Source organism: Pantherophis guttatus, chromosome 1, assembly GCF_059756535.1.
Source record: "Pantherophis guttatus breed Tessera chromosome 1, ASM5975653v1, whole genome shotgun sequence".
NCBI classification, from domain to species: Eukaryota; Metazoa; Chordata; class Lepidosauria; order Squamata; family Colubridae; genus Pantherophis; species Pantherophis guttatus.
This window is the reverse complement of record NC_142063.1, coordinates 118,665,655-118,683,906: the sequence shown is the minus strand read 5'-3', so window position 1 is coordinate 118,683,906 and position 18,252 is coordinate 118,665,655. Positions and strand designations below refer to the sequence as shown.

Genomic DNA, 18,252 nt, shown 5'->3' with positions numbered 1-18,252 from the left:
GACCTGTGAACTTTCACAGAGAAAATGGTGAATCGACCAAGGAGACTCCCGGGAGTCCAAGGCTAACAGCGGGAGCTCCAACCCAGGCCACGTGGATTACGGTGACAGACCCAGGACTCCCAAAACATGCCTGATCCCCCGCACGAATTCCACTAGTGCTGCAAATAGCCCTTTGCCCAGTGTTTTCAATCCGGTCCGATGCTCTTCCACTGGATTTATTGGGAAAACAATAAAACCTGGGTCCTAGGTGGGAGCAAAGGAAAACGGCACGAGGCTCTGCATCCCACCCTAAGGCAGCGATGCTTTGCTGCGCTCGAGATCTCCCATCGTCCGCAGCCACCACGGCCAATTGCACTCCGACGTATCTGAAAGTAACTCTAACCGACCTTGTGCGGGTCTTGGAAAAAAAGCAGGTCCTGGGTGGGTTATGAAAAAAAAAAAAAAATCAACCCAGGGAGTGCCGTGCTGAGAATTGGAGGCGAGGATTTTCGGTCACCTGTACAGGTGGAAACGTTGCCACCACCCACCCACCCCTCTTCCCCGTGCGATCCCGTAGATGGGGGTTGCGCGTCTCCGGGCGCAGGAAGGATTTGGCGAGAGCTCCGCAGAGAAGCCACTCTCGACCCTTCACCTCGCCTACGTCCCGCTTGCCGGCACAGGGACTCAGACGCTTCTGCTTTAACCCATCCGGCCCCAAAGATTTTTCAAAACGCCCTACCTACCGGGTAACGTCCACTTGCTTGCACGAGTGCCGTCCGGCGCAGCGCGTCTCAGCAGCGCAGCAGAAGCCTCGGCAGGCTGTGCGGGGCTCCTCCGGGCCTAAAAAACCCCGCCCATGCATAGTACTGTACATGCTAGGAGACTTCCACTGGGTCCTAACTGCCGCTGATTTTGTTCTCAAGCAAACTAACTAAGCTGAGCTTCCCGCGGACTGAAGCATTTCTGTCGGAAAATGAGTGGTGGGGGGGGGGGGAGTCGTGAAAGTAGCTTCTCTCCCCGATTTTAATAATGGACCTATTTAATAATGGACCTAGGAGCCTGGTGGTGCAGTGGACTAAACTACTGTTAAAGTAATATTTAGCTGCCAGCTGCCTGCAATTACTGTGAGTTCAATTCTCACCAGGCTCAAGGTTGACTCAGCCTTCCATCCTTCTGAGGTAGGTAAAATGAGGACCCGGTTTGTGGGGGCAATAAGCTGACTTTGTATAAAATAGAACATCACTTAGGGGGGAGGCCAAAAAGCCCTACTAAGCAGGTATATACAAAAGTATGAAGGCTATTGCTTAAAAGCATTGTAAGCCGCCCCGAGTCTCCGGAGAAGGGCGGAATATAAATCGAACTAATTAATTTATATATTCCACCTGCTCCCTTCCCATTGCTCCATAATAAAAAAACAAGCGTGTCAAATGTTATGCAGCAGCTGATTTAATGACCAAAGTGGAGCACTTTCTACAGAAAATAAAGCATTCAAGCATGAGTTATACTGAACTCAAGACTTATTCGATAAACATATGCTACTGTGAATGTTTACTTTGTGTCATAAAGTAAACATTCATAGCAGCACCCGTTTCAACTGTGGAAACGGTGTGACCTTGGGTTCAAGGAGGCTGTGAAGGTAAAATGGGGTTTACGCCCAGCGTGCCAGACTGAGATCATTGGTGAGGAATAAAAATATTAATGGGATTCATGCCCAACTCCTATCTACTGCTCATTACTTAACTGAGCCAAGGGCCCAGTTTCAGCTCCGAAATACTAATGAAATGAAGATGTGTAGTTTAACATAGAGATTAGGGATGCAGATAGGGATGATCACAGGATGGCAGCGATTAACAGTATGATTGAACTTTTGCAGGTTAGTTAATGTGTGTTGTACATATTATACACATAAAAAGCTCTAATTACATCGTCACGGCTGCCATCGTGACTTTTTTTTTTTACCACAACCTGCAAACAACCCTGGCTGCACAAAGATCACCACAAATTGCAGCAAAGAGGCATGGTAACTTCCTCCCGTTACTTCCATCTGGTAATCAGCCAGATTTGTGAAACAGAGTTAACCATGCTTAGGGGAAATCACATTTTAAGAGGCAGAATCTACTGATATTATGGGTCTAATCTTCCCAAAGTAATTCCATACATTAGGACTTTCTAGAAATAAACATGATTTATCCTACTATAAACTAGGAGAGAGCTTGCCTAGGTTGACATTTTCAGTCAAGTGCATTGCTGAAAATGTCTGAAAAAGCAGCAAAAAGGAGTCCTTGGTGCTCTCTGAGTTTGCTTGTGCTGATGATATTACCTAGTTAGGGTAATGAAACATCTGCAAGAAAACAAGCAAGCTCAGCGAGCACCAAGGACCGCTTATTTCAACCCTGGGCTACAAATATTCTCCTTTATAAGCAGCAGAAAGTTTGTCACCTTCTGTAAGAAGTCTTAAGGTGCTATTTACTATGGAATCTCGCAATGGTTTCAATATTTTAACATTACAAGCTAGCTATGGATATATGCCAGTGAAACTTGTATCACAAATATTTCTTAAGTGACTTTCTTCCAAAGATGGCGAACTTTGGGCAAGTACTGGCTCTTTTGAAAAGTCTGTTGGACCTGGAGTGTACAATATAACAAGGACTTCAGTCTCAGAGAGCTCAATATTTATATGGTTCCCCTCCCCTTTACAAATGAGATAAAGATTTGGTTCAGAAATAATGATGCTAACAGTAAGAATGAGCAATCCAAGTGCATTTTTGAATGCCTATTGGCATTCAACTTCTATTTGGATTCAACTTCTATTTCAACCTAGTAACTAAAACAGTTAGTTTGATGAACTTCAAGATCCTTGGCTTAATTTGCAGGGCATGTCTTCTAAGTGCATTGCTGTATTGCATACAGTTCCCACTTCCAGTTTTGTGGCATTCATGGTGTCCATAGTTTGTATGATTTTCTCTAAAGACGTGCAAAAACAAAAACAAGGCATTCCGAAAGCAAAACAGGAAGGCAACATTTTGGATGCCCCTTTCCCAGTGATTCCACTGTGTCACTAGACATGTCCCTGTGCCTTTCAGAAGCTGGTAGGAGGAAAGAAAGTCACAATGCCCACCAGTTTAGAAAACATTTCCCCAAATTGCAAGGTATCTGTATTTGCATCCTGGAAGGGAATATCTGGTTCATATATTTCAAAAACGAAAAACCAAACACACAAAAAATGAAAGGTCTAAGTACCTCTACAGCCCCCACCCCCAAATAATTACATTATTTTTACAAAGTTTTCCCAAGGTTATTCTAAATATTCAGATTAGACTCAGCGCTAGAAATTAGGGCTAATATTCAATTCTAAAGTATCCCCATGATGCGCAGCTAATGTGCTAATCCTTTCACCATGGAAATATTTCACTATTTTTTCCCTTCCTGTCATGATTATATACAAAACTAAAATTCAATATATATTTTAAAAAACACTGAACATTTACTCATTTCAGCATTCTAGTTCTGAATGTAATATTTGCAGGTATGATACAGACTGTTATTATTCTTTGTACAATACTACTTCTGTAATAGTACATAGTACCAATAAAGGGGAATATTTGTAGTTCAAGGTTGAAACGAGGGATCCTTGGTGCTCTCTGAGCTTGGTTGTTTTCTTGCAGATGTTTTATTATTCAAACTAGGTAGCATTATCAGTGCTAGTGGTGATGATGTTACCTAGTTTGGATAATGAAACATCTGCAAGAAAACAATCAAGCTCAGAGAGCACTAAGGACCCCTCATAGTATCTTTTCTTTTATGTACACTGAGAGCATATGCACCAAGACAAATTCCTTGTGTGTCCAATCACACTTGGGCAATAAAGAATTCTATTCTATTCTATAGTACATGGTAACCTATGTCGTCAATAAGCACCAACATCACTCTTGATTTGCAGATGTAACATTCCACCTTTATAAGGTTTAATAAAACTGATGTGCTTTTTGACTTCTTAACTTGTAGAAGAGAGTTAACTCAACACTAAACAATTAAATTGTCTTAATGTCTCAAAAGTGATGACATACAATCTGGGATCCAGCTTGGTCCATTCTGCAAGCAGTCGATATTGAGACAGTGGCTTTATGCCAATAACACCTTTGAGAACAAGCGCATGGAGCAGGATATCCAAACCCTCACAATGAGGATCATTTGACCTGAGCACTCACACTCACTGTGTCTGCTGCACTCAAAATAAATGTTGTATTTCAACTACTGTACATGGATGAAGTGATTTAAGATGGCATTTGAAGAGGCATGTCATGATGAGTTGAAATCCTGGCTAAAATGTACCCTTTGCAGGTGGCTAACATAACTCTCTTCCATTTCTAATTTAAACTTGGGTGTATTGGATAATCCCACACAAATGGCCAGACCCCTCAAAGAAGAAAACACCTCCTTTATTCAGTAGATACGGCACTGTACAGGAAGCTGGACAATCAGCTCTGCTTTACAAACCACTTGCATTATTCACATACAAACTGGCCTCCCTAATGCCACAAATAAATGTGGAGGTAGAAGGTGGCCATTCCATGCAGATGCAGATGGAGCAAAGATAAGAAGGATGCATGACTGCTAGTACTGCCTCCCCTACTATCCTTTTGGCTAAGCTATATCAAGATGGATGCTGAAGAAGAGCCCATACTTGACCAGCACAATTCAAAGCAGCAATCTACAAAGTGATTCTGCTTTCTACAGGGATATGTCAATATTGCTGGATTTCTCCATATACTAGTAAGGAGTAGGCATAATGCTGATGCTAGCTGTATCTGTAGTGTTAAACCATCCTGACCCAATTTGGAGCACTAAACCACAGCCACATGAAGGTGAGCGAGTTGTGCATTGTACAAAGGCACCATGACACTGGCGGGGGGTGGGAGGGAATTATGGGAGCAGTAGTATCCCAGTGCCACACTGCAGGCAATTGGGTTGGAGGAAGAAGTTCTTTTAGTTACTATTCTGCGCATGTGCGCATGTGCTATAGAAGAAAAGAGAGACTGAAGCACTGGGAAACCACTGACGTGATTTGATGCTCTGGTGGTAAAAAACGTTTTGCACAAAGGCACCTTACAGGTCAGCGGTAGTCCTACTCCAGACATCCTGGACTACAACTCTTATCAGCCCAGGAAACAGCACCTGCAAGGTAGCTACTGAAAGTTCTTTTACTTCTTGGGAGACAACACTCTGCAGTTGCAGCTCAACAACATTTCCCTACCAGTAATGGGTTTCAATTTAGTTTGCTACTGGTTTGCACCTGTGTGCGCTCACGCACGCATGCAACACTTCTGCGCATGCGCAGAAGCGACTGGGTGGGTGGGCGGAGTCTCCCACTGCCGCCACTACTGGTTCACCCGATCTGGGGCAAACCAGTAGCAACCCACGACTGTTCCCTACCCCATAGATACTTGATAAAACTACTGGGAGAGAAATGATGAGTAGTACAGGAAAATACTGAGCCATGAACTAGAAACAAGTCTGTGGAAACTGAGGATACATAATCTGTTTTTGTTTTCCTTCAAAAAACCCCAGGAAAGCATATAAAATTCAGGAGTCTGGCTTCCCCAAACATGAAACATCCCCAGAAAAATCAGCTATAGGATCCTGCACAGCTTAGTCTGTGAAAAGCGAAAACAGAATATATTATCTGGGATAATTTACTTCATTAACAGTGGTTGTCTGTGATCATTACCTAAAAGGCTAATAAGAATTTAAAATACGGCCCATTGTGACAATGGGCTCTCCAAAAACAAAATTCAGAAAAAATAAGTGGTTTAAAAAGGAACAAACCACAGTAGTTCCTACTACTTAACTAGGCCCAGCTAGCCTACAAATAATACAGAAAGGACAGAAGACCGAGGGCAAGAATGGAAAACCAGTGTTTCTGCAGACAGTTTGAAATAGGGTTTTATCAGTTGAATTGTGAGCTTAATTAACTCTTTTTGTAAAAACATAAAAGTCATCCCTTCTTGAGTTTTTAAGATAGCTTTTTTTGGCATACAAAATGTGGTATTTCCATAAGAGCTGCATAATTACTATCAAGGCACCCAAAGGGAAAACAAAAAGAAAATCACGAATGGGGCAGCACCAATTTGGAGAAGCCAAGCAGGATATTAAAGAAGTACTTAAATATGATATGCCTATCATGCCTCTGATAAGCACTGGTAATCTCCACTCATCTCTCTCCCTCTCCCTCTGCCCCCCCCCCTCTCACCACACACTCACTCACACACACACAAACATACAGAGTACAAAGTCTTATTCTTGATTCTGAGTCTCAGCAGGAGAACCGAGGGCTTTTAGAGCAGAATTTTCTTTCAAGGCTTTTAGGCTGGGCATTATTTTATAAAGCTGACTTAGATCAGTTCAGATCCTGGCTCAGGCAAACATTACCATGATAAACCTGTGATCTGATATGGGGGTAGGACATGAAATGAATATGGCCCCCCAAGCAATGAGAAATCAATTATGCCCAAAGAAAGGCAAATCCTGTGATAGAAATGATGGCACTGCAAGGGTATTCTTTTCTTCTAGTCTGGCATCAACATGGAATGGAAAAATCGAAGAAGATGTATTCCCTTGCTGTGTGCAACCGCTTCAGTTGAGTCAGGCTGTGTCAGTGGGTGGAGGAAGCCTGGCCCTCAATTCTTGTTACAAAAATAATCTTTCACAGCCCTTCTTTTCCTGAGTCCAAATCTACATCCTGATTGCATCTTTGATCATGTTGCAGTCTAGACAACGGAGCAGCTCTTCTGGCTGCTGAACAGGATCCACAAGCAGGTCCTCTTCCCAACTGAAGAACATTTCATCAGGCAGGGTGAGCATTGCCTGTCTCTCCCATCTCTTGTGTGCTCTGTGGCATTCTGTGCAGGTCTTGGATGGTTCTCCAACACGGACAACACGTATGTAGATACAGACAATATATGTAAATACACACACACCCAGCCTATGCACAGCTAATGTGTCACCGGTATGATGCATGTCTGGATAGAGTTCTGCCCACCCCAAAGGCACCACTGACACCATCACATCGGTTACCCCTGTATTCTGATGTCCAGGCCATGGAAACTTGAGCTAACCCATATCTTCTAGGGCAGGGTAACTCACTGCTTCACCAGCCGAGACAGGCCCCAGGTCTGGAACCCCCACTGGATCTTCAGCCTTTGCAGTTATACCTGGAGGGGGTGATTTAAGACAGAGGTGGTTATTTTGAGAGGAAGGATACTGATTTAGTCAAAAATAAAACCTAGTATACATGCCCTTCTAAGGTCGATGGCACACCCGTTTCCATATCTACCTCAAAATCAATTAATATATTCTATGACAAAACAGTTCTTTGATAGCAACATGCAGCACTGCATTACTACTGGGCAATAGTGCTGGTCTGTGTGTGTGTGTGTTCAATTATGTGAAATCGGCAGCCACATCCAGGCAATTAAAGCATCACTCCTTTTCATGAACATGGAATGTGTAGGATGCATGTCAATAAGAGATGGGTGGGTTTTGATACATGGTCATGCCAGCTATTTTGCTGTTCTTGACCCTCCTGTTAATAGCAATAGCACTTAGATTTATATACCGCTTCACAGTGCTTTACAGCCCTCTCTAAGCGGTTTACAGAGTCAGCATATTGCCCCCAACAATCTGGGTCCTCATGTCCCCAATAACTACTTATTTAAGATATGGAAGATTCCTTCTTTTTGGCAGATAACACACCACACCCATTGCTAATCCCAGGGAATAAAACAAGCTGCACCTTGTGTAGCTGAGGTGGCAACTCATCTTCTGAGCTCTCTTCTGGGACTGGCTCTGGGTGTCGAGCAGCTTGGCCATCTTCTGCCCAGCCCCCAAGTGGCAAGCGAGCAAAGTGTGATGGAGCCCTATTCACTGGACCAGGGTCTGTAATAGGACAGAAGGAATGGAATGGAACTCACCCATTGCTTGAAGAAAACATTGTAACTTATTAAGAAGAGAAAATAAGAGTAAATATTACAGGATAAAATTAGCTTTCAGCTACAGAAGCAGTAAAGAGGAATGTTTGAGGAACTTTTCAAGCTTACGATGGTATCATTGTTACTCTTGGCTAGTATTCTGTATGCGATCATGTTCAGCTATAGTTCACAATTGTTAACAAAAATCAAAAGCTAAGAAGCTGACAGGGCGTCTCAGGGCAGCCTCATACGCCAGTTGCGTCCCTTTCTAGATCGGGACTCCCTACGCACGGTCACTCAGGCACTCGTCACCTCCCGCCTGGACTACTGCAACGCTCTCTACATGGGGCTCCCCCTGGGGTGCACCCGGAGGCTCCAGCTGGTCCAGAATGCGGCCGCGCAGGGGATTATGGGAGCGACGGGGCGCTCCCATGTGACACCTCTCCTGCGCAAGCTGCACTGGCTCCCGGTGGTCTTCCGGGTGCACTTCAAGGTGTTGGTGACCACCTTTAAAGCGCTCCATGGCTTAGGGCCGGGGTATTTACGAGACCGCCTTCTGCCACCAATAGCCTCCCATCGGCCAGTACGCTCGCACAGAGTGGGCCTCCTCAGGGTGCCGTCCGCCAGACAGTGTCGGCTGGCGACCCCCAGGGGGAGAGCCTTCTCTGTGGCGGCACCCGCCCTCTGGAACAACCTCCCCCCAGAGATACGTACAATATCAGACCTCCGGATTTTTCGTCGGGCCCTGAAAACTTATTTATTTCAACTAGCCGGGCTGGCTTGATCCCACAGTTTTGGGTTGAATTTAATTGATTTTAAATTGGGTTTGTTTTAAACTGCGGCCAAAAATATTTAATTATTTAAAATTGTTTTTAAATTTTGTATGTTCTGTTTTTATTCTGGCTGTTCACCACCCTGAGTCCTGTTGGAGAAGGGCGGTATACAAATTGAAACAAACAAACAAATAAATAAATAAATAAATAAATTACAAGGACAGCATCTTCTACTTGATGTATTCGCCATATTATTATGTATAAAGAAGTTCTCTATAGGATTTAGCATTTAAAATAACTCCTACCCTTAGTAATCTGGGAGTAATGAAAGAATAAGACCCTAATGTATAATTGATAAACAATGGAGTTAATGCAAGTCCTACTCACTGTGGTTTACAAATCATGGTTCATTGCATCATGTGAACTATTTTCTGTTGTGGCTTATTCAAAAGCCCTTTCAGCCCACCTGGCTGAAGAATGCAGGCTGACCATGGATTTACCAGACTTTATACATACCCGAGACACCACCATAACGGCGCTGGAAGCCTGCCTGTAGAGCAGATGCCTCATCACCAATTTGACGTGGGGAGGCAAAAGGATAACTGGCCGAGCGTGGCATGGTGCTGCTAGGGGTGTTCCTCTGGGCCTCTGGGTCTTCCTGGGCACTCTCACCACTCTCATCACTCTCCCGCCGGTGCCACAAGTGTCGTTCAAGGTCCAACTGGGCATGCTGCTTGTGCAGCTGTGAAAATGAGTTAATAAACAATGTTGTTTAGCCAAGTAAAGGTTATTGAGAGCTCCCAAGTAAATCTAGCTCCAGACCTAAAATTAATTGCCCTGCAGTCCTACATATGTGTGTTGAGTCGCCACCTGTACATACAGAAGGATCAGTTCTATTTTGTTTCCTAAAATGTGAATGCAAATGCACCTAGCTACACTGTATGATGCAGTTTTGCTTGAAGTTTTCTAATATGATCCAACTTGATCTCTTATATGTTTCCTATTTTTCAGATCCTGAATTCGGTTTGATACTTCAGGATAATACGAGTGCAATTCCCTATGCTAGCATTTTACAGGAAGTTTGAGTTTACAGCAAAATTCACAACCTACGTCCACAATTATAAAACGTCCTACCAGAAATGTGGATACAGTTCTAAAAGTTGCAGAAATGACTTGAGAACCATTATTTAAATACATGAGTAATCATCAGAGCTATGCAATGATTTGGCTGTAACTGAGAAGAAGTTCTTTGAAAGCATGATTGAACACCCATCTGTGATTCACTAAAACAGCCACCCTTGGGTCAAGGACAAGATAGCTATGGCAGAAGCTCTCCTGCACCAGTTGGGAATCCTGAAACAGATGTGCCTGTTGTGACTTCCCGGATGAATCCAAAGTACTGCACAGCCCTAATAACAGTATAAATCATGCTGAAGCTAACTTTAAAAATTAAGATTAAATGTAAAATAAATCCCATATAGTTTGTGTTTTCACCGTTATATCTTTCACCGTTCTGCCTCCGTTTCCTTTTTGTAATGCAGCGTTAGTATACAGAGACTTTTCTGGCCTCAAACCAAGACTTCATAATCATTGGCATCTCCAGCAAACTAGATGCCAAAGTGTCAACATGCCATGTGTACTTTTTATCTTTATTATTATGTATTGTTTTGTTATATGTTATGAGCCATCAAATCTACTTATGGTTGGAGCAGGATATTAATGTGACTTACAAATGAATAAATAAAACATGCACATAACAATACATATTCACATCTTTTAGATTTATACATCTTTACATATTAATATTTATGCAATGCCTTAGGCAAGCTCACAAGTGATCACATATGTACAATGACATTTTCACACCACTGTCATTTCTTTCACTTCCTCCTCTCCCCTGTCCCACAAACACCCCTTGCATAAGTCATTTTGATCACATTACCTCATGCATATAGAGAGCATGCAGACTCATCTCAGTAGAGGCATATTCCGAAAGAATTAGGCTCTGAAGCTGACCTTCCCAAGCACTGCTGCCAGAGCTTGCTGTCCTGGCATCCACCCTGCAGCCAAAAGTGAAGGAAAGAATCAAGATGTGGTGTTAGAAAAAAAAAATCCACTGATGTTCAGAAAAACTGCCTCCCCTTCCAGCACTCGTATGTTAAATAAATCAACTTTTTATCAATCATATGTGTGCTTTGCAGCTCTATTCTAACTGGGTACACAATCATGGCTTATGATTCTACATCATCCAGAATGGGACTGCAAAACACACATTCAAAATACAAAGCAGCTTTTGTAAAGCCTTGGAGAAGTGACCAACTTTATGAAGCTTCAATCATACAAAAAAAAAAAATGTAGATGGTGCAGGAAGGGACAATTAAAGGGCTTAAAATGTTCAGTTTAGAGGGGGAAATGACATTGCCCTCCCTCCCCTCTACCAGAAAAAGCATCAAGTAAAATTACACCTCAGAATATACTCTCAAAGCATCCCAGATAAAATACTGATGAGATGGTTGATCTCTAAGAATTTTTCCAGTAGATGCTTACTACACACTATTTCTTACCCCGAGCCTGTCATTGCACCATGTCTCCGAAGCTGGGCATCATCAGCATGGGAACTACCATGTATTGTCTGGGTAGATTGAAGAGGGGAGAAGGAACGCAAAGCAGATGCCACCTCAGAAACAGCAGACAGATGCCGTGAAGTCTGTGCATCACGGATTGTCTGGTACCCAAGTGCCGAGGAGCCAGCAATCACGTTGGCAATCAGACTGTGTGGCTGCAGACAGAAGAGAAGAGGGATTTTAATTCTGCAGGAACGGGATTCTCTCCCCATGTTTGTCACTAGAATTTCACCACCCCTTTCCAGTTTTAGCTCTGAACCTGCAGTGGGCAGAGCTGGAACCTCTCACTCTGGAAGCTAATCCATTCACTTAAAATCCCAACCCTAGAAGGCATGTAGGATTTTCAGGAAGAGGTTAAAACTGGATAGTTGACTCTTTACATAGAGAAAAGAAAAGCAAGCGATTCATTGGGAAACCTTTATAGAAATTCTACAAAAGGCACCTGAAATTGGTATGAGTGTGTCAGTAACAGAAATACTGTGAGGACTGGGGTTGGCTACTTCTAAAGTGTTTGGGACAAGGACTTTGTGATTTTCCGAGAGCCACATGAGGCCATTCACCGATGTCACTAGAAGATATATAGCAAAAAATATTTTATTTTTTTCATGCTTTTGAAAATGAGGTGAAAATCATCTGGAAACAAAAACAAATTGCTATTGTTTTTATCCTTAAACTCCTCAAAAAAAAAATGGGCAAAATGACAGTGTCAGAATTTGGGAATATTACTGAATTGAGGCTTAATTATTTTGGACTGCTAGAAGATGTTGCTTGCAGCTCCTAGATTGCCTGTTTCTATTTTAAGTAATGCAAATTAAAGATGGAATACAAGAAACTCAAAGCAGGGCATGGAACATTTCAACCTATACAACGGTTCTCGCAACAAAGATGGCTTCTCATGAACTGAGTTAATGCTACTCTGGTGAAAAGAGTTCCAGAGGTGTGAGGAAAGCCCTTATGCAGAACTGGTCAAGTCTTCTTGGAATACATAGAAGTGTTTGAGAGCAAATGACTATGCATGGTTGGCATCGTGCCTCAGTTCTTCTCAGCCTAACCAGCAAGAACACTATTCTTGGCTTAGATTCCTAAACAATTCCCCCATTCTCAAAGCCCTATAAAGTGACACCAATTTTCTCCTTTTTTGGGGCAGGACATCTCACAAAAGTAGCTTTGCCATTTGTTGGTTCTCATCATCTTCTATGTGAGTACCTCAGATTCAGACTGTAGTGACTGGATAGAGGTGAAAAGTGGATTGTCAGGCAAGACAGCCTGCTGGGCCAATGCCAGGCTGCTATCACGGTGCACCCGCTCCTTAAGCAAGCTAATGAAAGCTGTGCTCTCCCGAGGCGGCTGCCAGTGTGGATTGGTGATGGCAAAATGCATGAGGGACAGCTCTGTCTTGCCATCCTCAGCCTGCTGATAAATGGAGGCTTCTGTCTTCCCAGCTGACATCCACTGCAAAACAGAGCAAAGCAGAGGTCAGGAAAATATCAGAGCTAACTATTCCCCCATCCTTGCTTACTTGCTTTTGTGCAAGTAAAAAAATAATACACTGACTTCTCCTTTGAATCATTATTTGTTCCAATATACAGTTATTCCTTTAAAGGTACATCTGATATGTAAATCACATTTCATATTGTGAAAATGAAATTCTCAAGTGTACTATAAACCTAAAATAGTGATTTGGCTTTTACAGTAATTTAAGGCTACAGTAGAGGAAAAAACTATTTTGTACCTTGATAACTTGAAACCAATTACCACCAGATGTAAACTGCATTTTACTATTTGATCTCGTCACTTCTGTGCTCCGTGACTTAAACCATTTTTGTGATATACTTTCATTCAATTAACATCCTACTGAAGAATGCAAAGTAAATGGCCTTTTCTGAATTAATTTCCAATTTTTTTCATTTTTGCTGGGACTTACTGCAGGATGCCCATGCTGGCGCACATCCATTTGGGCAAAGGAGCAAGTGTCTCCCACACCCACCACCTCCACTGTAAAGTTGCGGAAGAAGTCGATGATCTCCAAAGCTTTGGGCCTCAGACAGAAAATGAGAATCAAGGGCGTCACAATGGGACTAAGCAGCTCTTCCAGAATGAACACCTTTGATGAACACAGAAAACAAACCATTAAGTCTTAAAAAACACCACAGTGAATATTACCAGCTCAGGATGACTATAGGCACGACTGTTGTTCCAAATGTTGTACACTTAAGAGAAGTCCCCAAATTTCTGGAGATTCTTATATAAACATCTTGTTTATAACTAGTAACTACTCAGGACCTCTCTTGATTGACAGTGCTCTCCCATCCTCTAAACTATCTTACCGCCTTGTACTGGAAGAGCTGAGCGAATTCATCTCTGGTTTCATAACGATGGGCATTTCCTTGCCAGTGGTCAGGCATGTAATGGATGTGTGCCAGAATCACCCGAAGCAGCTGCTCTGGGCAGAAAACCAGGTGTTGGTCTGGGATGAAGGACCTGCAGGGACAGATAGGGTGCACAAGCCACATCAACTGGAGCCAATGAGCTCTACATCCCTTGAGAAGAAGCAGCAGACAGGAAGTAGCTTGTTGGCAAAGGGTCATATTGCTACTATCTACGCTTCTTCTTTTTTTTTATAGTAAAGGATAGACTACAGATAAAGATTATATAGGAACTCTTAGTGGAGGAAAGCAATTAATCTTACAAATTTTCACACCACATTCTACTTTGAATACTTTCAGACTGAATTTCTTTTCTTTCAAAATGTTTTATAAAGTGCAATGTTAGTTTACATGTAAGGCAATCTTGTAATAATTCCTCCAATGCCAATTGTTAATTGACATGACATTGGCTGCAGATTACATCTCTCCAGAAACCTTTCAACTGTTGAACAACTTTATGTTGTAACTCATAAAATGTCAGGTTGATTTAAATGCTGATCCATAAACAACAATGCAAAAGATAAATATTTTACTTGCAATTATTTATACCAATAAAGGAGAATATTTGTACCTCAAGGTTGAAATAAGGGATCCTTGATACTCTCTTATTGTTTTCTTGTAGACGTTTCATTACCCAAACTAGGTAACATCATCAATGCTAATAAGGAGTGGGGTTTGCTCTCCGTTTATAGCAAGTCACTAGAATATAATCTGAGAGCAAACCCCACTCCTTACTAGCACTGATGATGTTACCTAGTTTGGGTAATGAAATGTCTGCAAGAAAACAACCAAGCTCAGAGAGCACCAAGGACCCCTCAAGTCAAGAGCCTTGGTGGTGCAGCAGACTAAAGTGCTGTTAAATAGCACCAGCTGCCTGTAATTACTGCAAGTTCAAATCTCACCAGGCTCAAGGTTGACTCAGCTTTCCATCCTTCCGATGTAGGTAAAATGAGGACCCGGATTGTGGGGGCAATAAACTGACTTTATATAAAAAAGAACACCGCTTGGGGGGGGGCGGGGGGGCAAAAGCCCTACTAAGCAAGTATATACAAAAGTATGACGGCTATTGCTTAATGCATTGTAAGCCGCCCTGAGTCTCTGGAGAAGGGCAGCATATAAATTGAACAAACAAACAAACAAACAAACAAACAAATAAATTATATCCTATTTCTTTCTTACTATTTCATCTCTTTATTTGCTAACTCTTCCACTTTCTTTCTCCACTTCAATTCCCTTAAGTAAACTGGTGACTTGACCATTAGTACTTTTTTCCTTTCAGCTATAAAGTTACAGTGTCTGTGCACTCTGTAGACAGTGAACAACTGTACCCCTGTTAGATTCAGTAAAAACCCCAGTAACACGTGACAAGTAAGTCTAAGATTCCTGAAAAACCAGATTTTGTTTCCTGACCTCTCAAAAGCTTTATGACGCAATGAATGAACTCTTCAAAGCATCCTGCCATCATGATTAATGAATTAGGAAAGGTCTTGCTTAACTGAATTGAAATACATGAATTGTGAAGCTTAGTTAAGTCTCAAACTCATGGTTTTTTTTTTTTAATAATAATTTTATTTCTATACCGCCCTTCTCCCGAAGGACTCAGGGCGGTGTACAGCCTATTTAAAAACACAAAAAACACGACAACAATTTAAAATTTAAAATCATTAAATAATTAGGCTCCAATTAAAATCCCAGAAATTTAAAATACCCCAATTTAAAACGTTATGTTAGTAACCCTGCCTGGCGGAACAACAGGGTCTTCAGAGCGCAGCGAAACACCCGGAGGTCGGAAATCTTTCGTATTTCGGGGGGCAGTTCATTCCACAGGGCTGGTACTCTAAAATGTTCTAGACTGGGGTGAAATGTAAAATTTGTTACTACTGGTTCTGTGGGCGTGGCTTGGTGTGGGGGGGTAATGTGACTGGGCAGGCGTGGCCAACTTTTTTTTTCTTCTTCTAATTTTTCTGCTTTGAAAAGCCTCTGCCGATCAGGCAACTCACCTGGGATCGTCAGAGACTTTTCAAAGCATTTTTTTTACCACCTCTTCGCCTAAGAGGTTGCAGAAAAAAATGCTTTGAAAAGCCTCTGATGATCCCAGCTGAGCCACGTGATCATCAGAGCCTTTTTTTTTACTTTTAAAAGCATTTTTTTGTCGGAAGAGGTTGTAGAAAAAATGCTTTTAAAAGTTAAAAAAAAAAAGCCTCTGATGATCGTGCGGCTCAGCTGGACATTGGGGGGGGGGCGCGCAGGGATTTTTGCTACCGGTTCTCCGAACCACCTGCTGCCATCACTACCGGATCGGGTGATCCGGTCCGAACCGGGAGCATTTCACCCCTGGTCCTAGACATAACTGCTAAACTAGGAATGAGTACCCCTGGTAATTTCTCTTCTAGCAGTAAAATCAGAGAGGGACCAAACATAAGAGCCCTTGCTGTTTAATAGATTTTTTAAAAAATTAATAGATTGCTTTTAATTACTACCTGCATAGTAACAATTATTATTCTCCAAGCATAAAGAAAGCCACCTAAACCATGAAAGCTTCAATCCAACCATTCCCACTCACCTGCAGACAGTGACAGCCACTCCCAGGATGGTGACAGTTGTGAGAACATGTTCTACGGCTAGTACATCTTCATCATAAATTGTGAGGGCAATGAGGACCGCAAGGATAGAACCAGCAAAGAAGGCCACGTTCTTCGCCACAACAGTAAACAGGGGAGAAATGAAACAGTTCATGTACTTGGAAGCTGGTTTATAGCCTTTGCTGAGTCTCGAGTGCAACTCGTGGTCCAGCTCATTGAAATGTCGCAGGTAGCAGCGGCCATAGAGAGACCAGCAACGGGCACCCAAGCTGCCTGGTTCTCTCTTGAGAATTTCAGTGTAACTGAAGAAAGCATAAAGAATCTGCCATATAAGTATAAGCGGACAAAGGAGAAAATTAGCAATGCCAATCCATAAGATACGGGTGCCCAGTTTTTCAGCCAGCTCCATGCGATTGCTACCACGCTTGTATTCAGTCTTCAGGCTCCATTCATTCTCAAAGAGTGAGCCAGGGCCCCAAAAGAAAATGAGTTCAAAGTTGTACTTGAGACCACGGGTGTAGAAGACAGTATCTCCCAGGAAGGGAAGATGGAAGCGCACAGGCAGGAGTGATTTGTTCACTATGGCTACCATGTAGTTCTTGAAGCGCAAGATGCGGTGGTAGATGTCCAGTTCTGTCAGCTCCTTCTTATGAATGCAGATCTGGTGCTCCTTTTGGATTTGTATAATCCGTGCTTGTACCTCCTGCCAGGTATAGTAGGGCAAATTGGACTGCAAGTAAGTAGACAGAGGATGTAATCAGTGGTATGATAAGGACAATGGAACAACTTTCCCTGAACTGACTGGAAGAAGGCAATAATTTTACCACTTCCATGCTAATTCCTATAAAAACCCAACATATCCATGTAGGCTTTAGGAATCAAGCTTCCAGGTTGAGAATTATGTACAGAACAAGTATTTTTAGTCTTGCGTCTAGTCAATTCTTCCATCCTCTTCCTATATCCCAATGTAAAGATAACACTTATTCACTTATTATTTGTAGAGATCTGTTCCTAAAATGCCAATCACTTCACAAGCATGTAATTACAAAACCTCTTGTATATCTCATGGAACTCCATTCACTTTCTTTTGAACTGTCAGATTTAACTATGTCAAAAAAAACAGTGCAGATTCCCAGTCACAAGTATATAAAATGAAGGCATCTAATTTTAAACTTGAAAGGATGACACCATGCACAGCAGCAAAGAAAAAAACCATACAGGCAGCTTTTCCGCATTAATTCATTTGCTTGCTTGTTCCTATGATTCTGACATTACACAATTAAGCTGAACATTCCGAAGACCTTGGGAAAGAGAAGCAAATTCTTAATAAAGAAACTCAGCTTCTAACAGAGCTGGCCAAGGGTCTAGAAATAGATACCGGCAAACCCAGAAAAGCAGCTGCAGAGAATAAAAGCCCTGCCACTCAACTAAGCAAATCAGAAGAGCAACATGGATCAATGGGCAGAACTAAGCTTCTTTCATGGGATCGTCACCAGACTGGAAAAATCAGCAACACTGCACAACTGCAAAGAAAGGTCAGTAAGGAGTAGCACATAGCAAGTAAATTCAGATAGACTAGCAAGGCCTCTTGGGAGAGGAAGGGTTTTAAAACATGGAGCAAGTTCTTATCTCCTCTTTATTGCTTTGACAAGAATCATATATCTACTAACTGATTATAAAATATTTGCAACTATATTGGCTGATATACTAAAAAAGATTTTTACATGATGATCAATTTTACCCAAAAGACAATGAAAAGATAATATGAAAATTGTATTGGATGTAATAAAGCAGCGGTCCTGAACTTTTCCGCCTCTGTGGATCAGCAGCGGCGGGGAGGGGGATAAGCGTGCTGCTTGCACAAATGCAGCTTTGCTCACACTCATCCGCCACTTACACAG

At 42.2% G+C, this 18,252-nt stretch overlaps 2 protein-coding genes across 5 annotated transcripts in view; both read right to left on the bottom strand.

The window, feature by feature from the left end:
• Positions 1-1,122, bottom strand: part of ABCB6 (ATP binding cassette subfamily B member 6 (LAN blood group)) — a 41,247-nt gene extending 40,125 nt beyond the window's left edge. The window contains exon 1 of one of the 2 annotated variants that reach the window (XM_034433756.3): positions 723-1,122. In XM_034433756.3, the coding sequence (XP_034289647.2) occupies positions 723-853 (131 nt within the window). In that variant the 5' untranslated portion in view covers positions 854-1,122. Of the gene's footprint in view, positions 1-718 lie in introns of both variants that reach the window. The other variant, XM_060687863.2, reaches the window with a different exon arrangement.
• A 3,275-nt stretch (positions 1,123-4,397) lies between these two features.
• Positions 4,398-18,252, bottom strand: part of ATG9A (autophagy related 9A) — a 22,594-nt gene continuing 8,739 nt past the window's right edge. For all 3 annotated transcript variants that reach the window (XM_034433757.3, XM_034433758.3, XM_087881621.1), the window contains 9 exons: positions 16,333-17,081; positions 13,671-13,824; positions 13,268-13,447; positions 12,550-12,795; positions 11,284-11,498; positions 10,662-10,779; positions 9,236-9,461; positions 7,772-7,914; positions 4,398-7,190 (listed from right to left, as the gene is read on the bottom strand). In XM_034433757.3, coding sequence (XP_034289648.1) covers positions 7,185-7,190; positions 7,772-7,914; positions 9,236-9,461; positions 10,662-10,779; positions 11,284-11,498; positions 12,550-12,795; positions 13,268-13,447; positions 13,671-13,824; positions 16,333-17,081 — 2,037 coding nt within the window. In that variant the 3' untranslated portion in view covers positions 4,398-7,184. The remainder of the gene's footprint in view (positions 7,191-7,771; positions 7,915-9,235; positions 9,462-10,661; positions 10,780-11,283; positions 11,499-12,549; positions 12,796-13,267; positions 13,448-13,670; positions 13,825-16,332; positions 17,082-18,252) is intronic.